The sequence below is a fragment of the Pseudophryne corroboree genome, chromosome 4 (assembly GCF_028390025.1).
Source record: "Pseudophryne corroboree isolate aPseCor3 chromosome 4, aPseCor3.hap2, whole genome shotgun sequence".
Taxonomy (NCBI): domain Eukaryota; kingdom Metazoa; phylum Chordata; class Amphibia; order Anura; family Myobatrachidae; genus Pseudophryne; species Pseudophryne corroboree.
The window spans coordinates 615,582,710-615,594,799 of record NC_086447.1 but is presented as its reverse complement, the minus strand read 5'-3'; the positions used below and the strand labels follow the sequence as shown (position 1 = coordinate 615,594,799).

At 42.4% G+C, this 12,090-nt stretch overlaps 1 protein-coding gene and 1 pseudogene across 2 annotated transcripts in view; both read left to right on the top strand.

The window, feature by feature from the left end:
• Positions 1–12,090, top strand: part of SYNJ2 (synaptojanin 2) — a 468,795-nt gene that overhangs the window by 102,788 nt on the left and 353,917 nt on the right. For both annotated transcript variants that reach the window (XM_063917654.1, XM_063917655.1), the window contains exon 2: positions 9,909–9,995. In XM_063917654.1, coding sequence (XP_063773724.1) covers positions 9,909–9,995 — 87 coding nt within the window. The remainder of the gene's footprint in view (positions 1–9,908; positions 9,996–12,090) is intronic.
• LOC134912792 (5S ribosomal RNA) lies at positions 7,508–7,626 on the top strand (annotated as a pseudogene).

The following is a 12,090-nucleotide window of genomic DNA, read 5'->3' as shown; positions in this document are numbered from 1 at the left end:
CTGGGGTGGCTTGGTCGCATTCCCTGACTAAAAATATTGATACCCTTGACAGGGACAGTATTTTATTGACTATAGAGCATTTAAAGGATGCATTTCTATATATGCGAGATGCACAGAGGGATATTTGCACTCTGGCATCAAGAGTAAGTGCGATGTCCATATCTGCCAGAAGATGTTTATGGACACGACAGTGGTCAGGTGATGCAGATTCCAAACGGCACAAAGGTGTATTGCCGTATAAAGGAAGAGGAGTTATTTGGGGTCGGTCCATCGGACCTGGTGGCCACGGCAACTGCTGGAAAATCCACCGTTTTTACCCTAAGTCACATCTCTGCAGAAAAAGACACCGTCTTTTCAGCCTCAGTCCTTTCGTCCCTATAAGAGTCATATCTGCCCAGGGATAGAGGAAAGGGAAGAAGACTGCAGCAGGCAGCCCATTCCCAGGAACAGAAGCGTTCCACCGCTTCTGCCAAGCTCTCAGCATGACGCTGGGACCGTACAGGACCCCTGGATCCTACAAATAGTATCCCAGGGGTACAGATTGGAATGTCGAGACGTTTCCCCTTCGCAGGCTCCTGAAGTCTGTTTTACCAAGGTCTCCCTCCGACAAGGAGGCAGTATGGGAAACAATTCACAAGCTGTATTCCCAGCAGGTGATAATCAAATTACCCCTCCTACAACAAGAAAAGGGGTATTATCCCACACTATATTGTGGTACTGAAGCCAGAAGGCTAGGTGAGACCTATTCTAAATCTAAAAAAATTTGAACACTTACAAAGGTTCAAATCAAAATGGAGTCACTCAGAGCAGTGATAACGAACCAGGAAGAAGGGGACTATATAGTGTCCCGAGACATCAGGGATGCTTACCTCCATGTCCCAAATTTGCCCTTCTCACTAAGGGTACCTCGGGTTCGTGGTACAGAACTGTCACTATCAGTTTCAGACGCTGCCGTTTGGATTGTCCACGGCACCCCGGGTCTTTACCAAGGTAATGGCCGAAATGATGATTCTTCTTCGAAGAAAAGGCGTCTTAATTATCCCTTACTTGGACGATCTCCTGATAAGGGCAAAGTCCAGGGAACAGTTGGAGGTCGGAGTAGCACTATCTCGGATACTGCTACAACAGCACGGGTGGATTCTAAATATTCCAAAATCGTAGCTGATCCCGACGACAAGTCTGCTGTGCCTAGGGATGATTCTGGACACAGTCCAGAAAAAGGTGTTTCTCCCGGGGGAGAAAGCCAGGGAGTTATCCGAGCTAGTCAGGAACCTCCTAAAATCAGTGCATCATTGCACAAGGGTCCTGGTAAAAATGGTGACTTCCTACGAAGCAATTCCATTCGGCAGATTTCACGCAAGAACTTTTCAGCGGGATCTGCTGGACAAATGGTCCGGATCGCATCTTCAGATGCATCAGCGGATAACCCTATATCCAAGGACAAGGGTGTCTCTCCTGTGGTGGTTACAGAGTGCTCATCTTCTAGAGGGCCGCAGATTCGGCATTCAGGATTGGATGCTGGTGACCACGGAGGCCAGCCCGAGAGGCTGGGGAGCAGTCACACAAGGAAAACATTTCCAGGGAGTGTGATCAAGTCTGGAGACTTTTCTCCACATAAATATACTGGAGCTAAGGGTAAATTTATAATGCTCTAAGCTTAGCAAGACCTCTGCTACAAGGTCAGCCGGTATTGATCCAGTGGGAAAAACATCACGGCAGTCGCCCACGTAAATAGACAGGGCGGCACAAGAAGCAGGAGGGCAATGGCAAAAACTGCAAGGACTTTTCGCTGGGCGGAAAATCATGTGATAGCACTGTCAGCAGTGTTTCATTCCGGGAATGGAAACTGGGAAGCAGACTTCCTCAGCAGGCACGACCTCCACCCGGCAGAGTGGAAACTTCATCGGGAAGTTTTCCACATGATTGTAAACCGTTGGGAAATACCAAAGGTGGACATGATGGCGTCCCGTCTGAACAAAAACGGGACAGGTATTGCGCCAGGTTAAGAGACCCTCAGGCAATAGCTGTGGACGTTCTGGTAACACCGTGGGTGTACCAGTCGGTGTATGTGTTCCATCCTCTGCTTCTCATACCTAAGGTACTGAGAATTATAAGACGTAGAGGAGTAAGAACTATACTCATGGCTCCGGATTGGCCAAGAAGGACTTGGTACCCGGAACTTCAAGAGATGCTCACAGAGGACTTATGGCCTCTGCCGCTAAGAAGGGACTTGTTTCAGCAAGTACCATGTCTGTTACAAGACTTACCGCAGCTGCGTTTGACGGCATGGCGGTGGAACGCCGGATCCTAAGGGAAAAAGGCATTCCGGAAGAGGTCATTCCTACCCTGGTCAAAGCCAGAAAGGAGGTGACCGCACAACATTATCACCACATGTGGCAAAAATATGTTGCGTGGTGTGAGGCCAGAAAGGCCCCACGAAGAAATTTCAACTCGGTCGATTCCTGCATTTCCTGCAAACAGGAGTGTCTATGGGCCTCAAATTGGGGTCCATTAAGGTTCAAATTTCGGCCCTGTCGATTTTCTTCCAGAAAGAATTGGCTTGCATATACAACCCCCTTTTGTGCCTCCAGTGGCACTGTGGGATCTCAACGTAGTTCTGGGATTCCTCAAATCACATTGGTTTAAAACCAGTCAAATCTGTGGATTTGAAGCATCTCACATGAAAAGTGACCATGCTCTTGGCCCTGGCCTGGACCAGGCGAGTGTCAAATTGGTGGTTTTTTTCTCAAAAAAGCCCATATCTGTTTGTCCATTTGGACAGGGCAGAGCTGCGGACTCGTCCCCAGTTCTCTCCCTAAGGTGGTGTCAGTGTTTCACCTGAACCAGCTTATTGTGGTGCCTTGCGCCTACTGGGGACTTGGAGGACTCCAAGTTGCTGGATGTTGTCAGGGCCCTGAAAGTATAGGTTCCAGGAGGGCTGGAGTCAGGAAAACTGACTTGCTGTTATCCTGTATGCACCCAACAAACTGGGTGCTCTTGCTTCTAAGCAGACTATTGCTAGTTGGATGTGTAATACAATTCAGCTTGCACATTCTGTGGCAGGCCTGCCACAGCCAAAATATGTAAATGCCCATTCCACAAGTAAGGTGGGCTCATCTTGGGCGGCTGCCCGAGGGGTCTCGGCTTTACAACTTTGCCGAGCGGCTATTTAGTCAGGGGCAAACACGTTTGTAAAATCCTACAAATTTGATACCCTGGCTAAGGAGGACCTGGAGTTCTCTCATTCGGTGCTGCAGAGTCATCCGCACTCTCCCGCCCGTTTGGGAGCTTTGGTATAATCCCCATGGTCCTTTCAGGAACCCCAGCATCCACTAGGACGATAGAGAAAATAAGAATTTACTTACCGATAATTCTATTTCTCGGAGTCCGTAGTGGATGCTGGGCGCCCATCCCAAGTGCGGATTATCTGCAATACATAGTTACAAAAATCGGGTTATTATTGTTGTGAGCCATCTTTTCAGAGGCTCCGCTGTTATCATACTGTTAACTGGGTTCAGATCACAGGTTGTACAGTGTGATTGGTGTGGCTGGTATGAGTCTTACCCGGGATTCAAAATCCTTCCTTATTGTGTACGCTCGTCCGGGCACAGTATCCTAACTGAGGCTTGGAGGAGGGTCATAGGGGGAGGAGCCAGTGCACACCACCTGATCCTAAAGCTTTACTTTTTGTGCCCTGTCTCCTGCGGAGCCGCTATTCCCCATGGTCCTTTCAGGAACCCCAGCATCCACTACGGACTCCGAGAAATAGAATTATCGGTAAGTAAATTCTTATTATTATAGTGCAGGTTTGCTCATTGACTTGCTGTCCTTAATGACTCCCTGGCGTTCCAGGAGGATGAGGTCAGCAGCACCTGCTGTGCTGTCAGCTGTCTGGAAGTTAGGCTAGTGAGAGCTGGAATTTTCATTCAGATAGTTCTGATGTTTTTACACATTTCTCCAGAAATTACTGGGTGTCTGTGTATGTAGCCAACATATCGATGTACAGTACCTCATCTCCTGTAGCAACACCTGATTATTTGCTCTGCAAAACTGTTGTATTCTTTGCAACTGGACATACTGTAGGTGCTAAATTTGTCAGACTTGTAACAGATGTGGTGGTGTAAGGGTTTATTTGTGTAGCTGTTCCAAACATCAGATGTGGGGAAAACTGCTATAAGCATACTGTAGCTTCTCACAGTATTATACACTGCACACAGATTGCAGCCCACATAACATACTATGGGGATGCTATCCACTCCAATTTTAATGGTGCAGCATGAAAAATTATTGATTCTTTATGATGGCCTTTTTAATGAATTGGACAAATCTGTTACAGCCAAATTCTTTTTTTGCTATCTAAAAAGACTGAGAAGGGGTTATGTCTGCTTTCTATAGTGAGCCCTTAAGTCTCCGGACATCTCATGCTACCAATATGAATTCTTTATGAATAGAAATACAAGTATATGCATAACTATTTCAAGAAATATAATTGCAATATATATTAATTTATTAAGACATCCAAAATTTTCTGTTGCAAACCAAACCATTCAGCAGATACTGGCTTGGTTTTTAAAACAGCAAAGGGGGGTATTCAATTAAGTACCGTTTTTTTTGACTGGTTTTTGCCAGTGCCGGATTTTCCAACCAGTTGCAAAAACACCACGGGCATTAAATAGGTTGAATGTAAATTCAACCTAAAAATGGGCGAAAAGTGCAAAACGGCACTAATTGATTGCCCCAATAGACTGAGAACTGGCATATATAGCGTACTATAGTCTTTTCAGTTTGTAGTAAAGGGTTGTGATTCCTCACCAGTCCATCAATTGTATTCAAATATATTTAGAACCAAAATTGGACAGTCGAATGGGAAAACAGTCCCTTGATATGTCCACTTGGTGGTGCACCCTGAGTCAGAAAAAAACATCTGACAGCAAAGACAACGAGAAAAGAAGACTCTTGTGGGCGCACTCTTATTTACTTAATTGAGATAAAGATAATTATTGGTAGATTAAGACATAACTTTTATTCATTTATCACATAAGAATGGGTTTGCATCCTACAGCAAAGGGACAAACTCAACATTCAAAAATTCAGAATTCATAAAATTGGTTAAAAATGAATGTGTGTTCTGGTACATCTATATAGATAATAATTCAAGAGGGGAATGTAGACACAGTCAGTACTAAGTCTGTTTCCTTTGTGCCAGTGAAAGAAATTGTGCTGTTGGGACCTCAATAGGTCTTCGGTTTGGAAAGAATAAACTTAGGGATATGTGGAGGAGACTTGATGCAAGAACTGCTAAAACATGAATCCGAATGGACCTTCAAACTTGATTGCCTTGCACTGAAAGGCATGAATGAACATATTTATTATGGAGTCTTCATTTGATTTTCCTTAACCTTTATACTGTTAGGTATTGACCTTTTCCCATTTATACCCTCTCCAATTCATTCTCTCTCTCCAATTCATCACCCCTCTTATCCCCCTACATCACAGTATACAAGATATCCCACCCTCATCCCTATCTCATTACAATAACACACCACACTTATCACAGGCACTCCTCTTATTCAAATTCTACAAATTTTGTTAAAGACCCTTTAATTTTCTATATACATTCACCATACTCACACACCTCTTCACTTATTACTGCAATTTTAATCTGGCACATCAGCCAACCTTTTCTTCGTAAATATACTATCTTTATTCAATCTCTCACTCACATCAAGACAGAAGGCTTACTTTCACCCACAATCCCTTCTCTAAAGGGCAACAATTTACCCTTTTCCGATTCCTAATACACACTATCCCCATCCTTTTTCCTTTCAGATTTTATCTCACATTTAGTCTTCTTTATATATCACTTTTCACTTGCCATTAGCTTTCACCCATGAACTATAATCTATAGTGTTTAAAAACACCTCTTTCTATTTTCCTAATCCCAATCCTCCTTAATTACTATGATAATACAACCTAAGAAGATAACACACACTAGCAATTAAGATACTAGTCACATATCTAGTCACCTAATAACTTTATATAGAGATATACAAAGGCACAGCACCTCTTTATTCACAATATGTACACTCCTGCCCCCTTCTCTGTTTAGGCAATAATAGAAAATATTTTCTTATTTATAAAAAAAAAATTTCAGTCATATTATAACTACCAGTACATATTCATGTAATTGCACCATTTTTCTATTTACAATATGGTCACCTAGCAACCGAAAAATGTAAACATGATCATATGATCTTTATGCCCTAATTGATTGGCTGCACCCAGTACCCTCCCTTTACCGTTTTTTCAAAACAGGAAGTGATGTAGCTTTGCCATTACATAACACTTTTTATAAGTCCGAGAGAAGCCGGGAACGGCACTTAAGCCAAGCGGAAATGACGCGATCTGACGCTACTTCCGGCCATACGCACTTCCGGTCATGGAGTTAATGCTCCGATCGCGGCCCTGCCAGCCAGGCCATAATACTGCCGAAATGAATCTGACTACTCACTCCTCTCTGTTTATATCAAGTCACTTATATCAAGTTAATTTAAAGCCACAACAGCCTTACACAGGCTTCGGTTGTGATGTGTTCTGACGCCACTTCCGGTTTCTGAAACCGGAAGTGACGCGCTAGACGCATCTGTAACATTATATGGTTCATCTCTTCCTTTCTATGATAGGCTATTATAATGAGACCACTCCCCCATACTTACCTTAAGTAAAGCAGTCTTCCTCCACAACCTCACGCAGTGAACAAGCCACCTCCAGGTGAAACGGACGTCTGTGTTAAGTGGTGCTGAACAGTGCACAGTTCAGCCCACTCATCTCCTGGTATCGTATATTTGCCGAATTTTGGGCTGCTAAATTATTTATTATTTTCTAATTTGCTATTACTATTATCTACTTACAGTGTCAAAGATCTAATGATTCAATTATGTCTTACTACTCCCATTCTTGTACCTTATTTTTTTAGTAATTATGCATTTATTATGTAGATTGTAAGTCCAATACCGATTTAACCTATGAACCGTCATATACTGTGAGAAATTTTGCTGACTACAGATGCCTATGTGATATCTCCAATAGTAAATCTTTGCTCTCTATTGTTATGCCTAGGTGATATCTCCAATAGCAAATCTTTGCTCTCAACTGTTATGATTATAATATACGGTATCAGAATTTGGATACTTTACTACCATAGGGAACTCTGAGATATCTGTGTAATTTCTCACTTTACTAATTTTCAATAGGCGTAGGCAACCCGCCTCTCTCATCCACTGTCTGCTATATTCTTATATGACAGTGGACAGTAGAAGACGGGCCCTGAACCTATACATTTCCTTTTATCCTACTCTTTCAGTACTCTCTCATCCTGATGCCAGTTATACAACTTCTCTGCAATGCGAAAGTAAAAGAGAGACTGTGCACAATAGTGGACAGCAGAATTACTTCTTTTCTGGTATGCGCCAATAACCAAACACTCTCTCATTCACAACTCTTGTGATATTACTGCCATATATCACTGGCCACGCCCAATCTCGCCTGATCTTGGAAGCTAAGCAGTGAGCAGCCCTATTAGTACCTAGATGGGAGACTGCTAGGGAATATTGGGTGCAGTAAAAAATACTCCTGATTCCTTGTGAAAAGCAGAAGTGTTGGAGTAACCTTTGACCCTTACCGATTTCAAATCTTTATTTTTTTCTTCATTACAAATCGTCTGATTACAGACTTACATAGAGTTTTCCTTTACTGTATATCTTGACTACAAACTCAGTAATAGCAAATTAGTCTTTACCAGGATATATCATCACATCAGGCATTCGATAATGGACTAAATTTACAGTCTAAATGGTTATACCAAATGCCTATGTGTCATATGTTTGAATTTTCTGTCATTTGAAATTCATTTCTGATATTTTCACCTTTGGTGCCAGTCACCTAAAATATTTATAATAATTGGAGAATTGGTACTCCTAGTCCTTTTTCTTATTGATATTTGAGAATCTGTCTACATTACAGATTCATGATACAAGTGGAGAAAGGTTAAATTCTGTGACCAAGTTTTATTTGATAAGAGTGCCCCAACACAGAGTCTCTCTTTTCTCTTTCGAAATATCGACACGTATTATTGACTCTGGGTACACCACCAACAATATTAACTCCTTGGATACCGATTTCAGGCATCTCTTATGCATATGCACTGTTGGTTCACAAGGGACATACTTTATAAGAGCCCATTACAAAGAATATTTTTACAGTCCTGTGCGGTACCAAAATGACCTACTTTTGGGACCTCAGTAGGCAAAGCAGCATTTGGGAAAACCTCTGCACCAGACTTAGGGTACCCTGAATTCAAAAATCAATAATTGAGTACATCAACAGCCAGGATACCTGTGTAATATGCCATCCTTTGCTATAAGCTGTTCACAGCAGTTTTTTATTATGTGAACTGCTTATAGCAAAGGACGGCAGGTATCTTGAGTTGACCTTTTCACACAGAAAAAGGACCTGTGTTTTTCATGAAATGACTGGGTAGAACTGCTTCACCCGGTAATTTCAGTTTCTGTGTGAAAGGGGTATAAAGCAGCTAATTACAGAGCATAGTGTGTGGGCATTCTCATCAGAAGTATTGATGGATCCTGCTGCCCCCACAGTGTTGATACTGTCCCAGGGACAGGTGCTAATGCCTTTCTACCCAACAACCTTCCATTATTTTGTGAGCAAAAACTAAGTGATCAGAATAAAGCATGTAGCACAAAATAATGTTATACAATTATAATAAAACCAGTTGTCAGCTGCTTCATAAATTATGCTGCCTAAGCGTGTACTTGGTTGGGACATGTATCAAAAGACATTGTCTGTATAATAATGCTGTTTTGTCATTTCTTATTTTCCTGATTTTCCTTTGCAATATGAATAATTAAAGTATAAACCAGATGTTTCATAAATTTTACCATTTTTAAAAGTATGATACATTGCAGCTTCATTCCCAACTGTATTGCAGTATGGCGGAAATAGTTTGGGAATCTCTGTGCTAGAGGAATGGTAAATTCCAACAGTCTACTGCCCCATAGATTTCTGTAAAAAGGCAGACCGTTTTTCCCCCCATGTAATTGCTGTTTTTAAAAAATAAATAAAAGTATTTATCATCAAATTAAGTAAACACGCAACCTGTAGATTGTTTTACTTCAAGATTCACCTATACAACCACACACATAAAAAGAAAGCATCATTTACATAATATATCATCTTATAAAACATGTAGTAAATTTTAGTTGTTTGGCAAATTGTGTGAGATAGGTTACACTAGCTCGGCAGCTTTGTTCTATGCTTAGACTTCAACCATTCACTGAATTACAGTCCGTATTTGATTGAATTTAAGTGAAGAGCCTACGTATATTAGTGCACACTGTGCAAACATATATAATTCATATCTTCCAAACAGTATACAGAGAGCTGCACTGAAGATTGCATTATATCAGCAGTAGCATGTTTAGGTTGCCATGAGAATACATTGAGAAAAGATAGTATTTCCTGCAGATAGTGACAGACCGTATGGAGTTTAATTATTCTTCTCGTTGTTTCCGTGAGACCATCTCTATCGAGCTTCGCATAAGGACCAAAAAATCCTATTCTGCACTAAAGAGGACAGCACAGGCTTCTCATAGATGGGTATTGTGTATTAGTGTCCACAAACACCCATGTCAAGCTCAAAATTCCCATAAGGACAAACCAAGACTTAGGTGGTATTTTACTGGGTGTCGGGATTCCGGCGTTGGCGTCTTGACAAGCGGGATCCCAACAATTGACTGCCTCCTCTTACGGGGCAATGCTTTTTGCTGTTACCTTATTGTCACCTGTAGTCCTGAATGGTGTGTTTATAATAGCGTTGTGTTAATTTGCAGCACCTGATGAAAAGGAAGCAATTAAAGGACAGTATGAGAGACTCCAGGAAGCCTATGGGTGCCTTGGTGAGCTTCAGCTGAAATCAGGTAATAATTCCTTTTTCTAAAACTGTAACTAGCTTATTTTTTTCTTTTTCTTTTTTTGTGCTACAAGCAGGTTGTTGTACATTAATCAAGATTTGTTCACAAATTCCAGTACTGGAATTACATTATCACTGCGCACATCTATATACTAAGTAGTTTGCTCACATCTAGAAATGCCCATTGCTTCTCATTGAGCAATAATTGTACCTCTATTCTATTTGTGCTGTGATACAGCTGTTCAAATGAAGAGAATGCCCTTTGCTCGTACCCCTACCATCTCTTTCTCCTTTGTGAACCCTAGTTGCCAGAAAAGGTACCACCTGATAAAGCAAATTTGAATGAGCCAATCATTATTTTAATATATATTTGTAATAGTTGTACAGTATATACTGTTTATAATCTCATTTAAAATGTATATTCCATTATTTACATCTCTCAAAGGGACCACTAGGGCCACACACAGGGGTGTATTCAATTGATGGCGGATCCTTTCTGACGGAAAGGATCCGACATCTCAGTATTCAATTAGCGGCCAAATTTGGCCATTCCCGACAATGTCAATCCGATTCTTTTTTTAAATCGGATTGACATTGTTGGAAACGGGGCTAAAAACAGTCGGCCGCAAATCCAACAAAACACGTGGATCCACATGCTTTCCGACAAGTCGGATTTTCTGACTTGTCGGATAAACGGCACTTTGAATAGGTCTATTCTAGATTCGACCTTAAATTGCACTTTTTTCGACAAGTCGGGAAATCCGACTTGAATTGAATATCCCCCTAGAAGTAACTAACTAGGTAACTTCTGGAATGTACATCTGGTGCAGCCTTCGTCATCAGCTGTGCTGCGTGGTCTGGAAGTCCCAGCAGTAAATAGCTATCACTATGTCTATGTACAGTCAGCAAGTAAAACTTTGTTTTAAGGACTTTGCAAAAAGGTATGAATCTCCTTTAAATATTAGTCTTTATGTTTGCCTGCCGATTAGTACTGATGTGCTAGCCACATCGCATTGCCACTAAAGCTGGCCATACACCTAAAGATTTATTGTCCAATCTGACTGTAATGAAAATCTGGTAATCTATGGGAGCAAATGACAATTGACCATTTGCTCTGAAATGCTGGAAAACTGCCAAAAAACGGTTGTTCAGACAAATTGGTCAAATCAAATAGATTTAACAAATTTGTCTGACCATTTTGGTCTGGTTTTCAGTGTTTGGGAGCAAGTAGTCAATTGCCATTTTCTCCCATACATTACTAGATTTCTCTGACGTCCTAAGTGGATGCTGGGGACTCCGTCAGGACCATGGGGACTAGCGGCTCCGCAGGAGACAGGGCACAAAAGTAAAAGCTTTAGGATCAGGTGGTGTGCACTGGCTCCTCCCCCTATGACCCTCCTCCAAGCCTCAGTTAGATTTTTGTGCCCGGCCGAGAAGGGTGCAATCTAGGTGGCTCTCCTAAAGAGCTGCTTAGAGTAAAAGTTTTGTTAGGTTTTTTATTTTCAGTGAGTCCTGCTGGCAACAGGCTCACTGCATCGAGGGACTTAGGGGAGAGAAGTGAACTCACCTGCGTGCAGGATGGATTGGCTTCTTAGGCTACTGGACACCATTAGCTCCAGAGGGAGTCGGAACACAGGTCTCACCCTGGGGTTCGCCCCGGAGCCGCGCCGCCGACCCCCTTGCAGATGCCGAAAAGTGAAGAGGTCCAGAAACCGGCGGCAGAAGACTTTTCAGTCTTCATAAGGTAGCGCACAGCACTGCAGCTGTGCGCCATTGTTGTCAGCACACTTCATAGCAGCGGTCACTGAGGGTGCAGGGCGCTGGGGGGGGCGCCCTGGGCAGCAATGATAGTACCTTATTCTGGCTAAAAATACATCACATATAGCCCCTGGGGGCTATATGGATGTATTTAACCCCTGCCAGGTCTCAGAAAAACGGGAGAAGAAGCCCGCCGAAAAGGGGGCGGGGCCTATTCTCCTCAGCACACAGCGCCATTTTCCCTCACAGAAATGCTGGTGGGAAGGCTCCCAGGCTCTCCCCTGCACTGCACTACAGAAACAGGGTTAAAACAGAGAGGGGGGGCACTTATTTGGCGATATGAC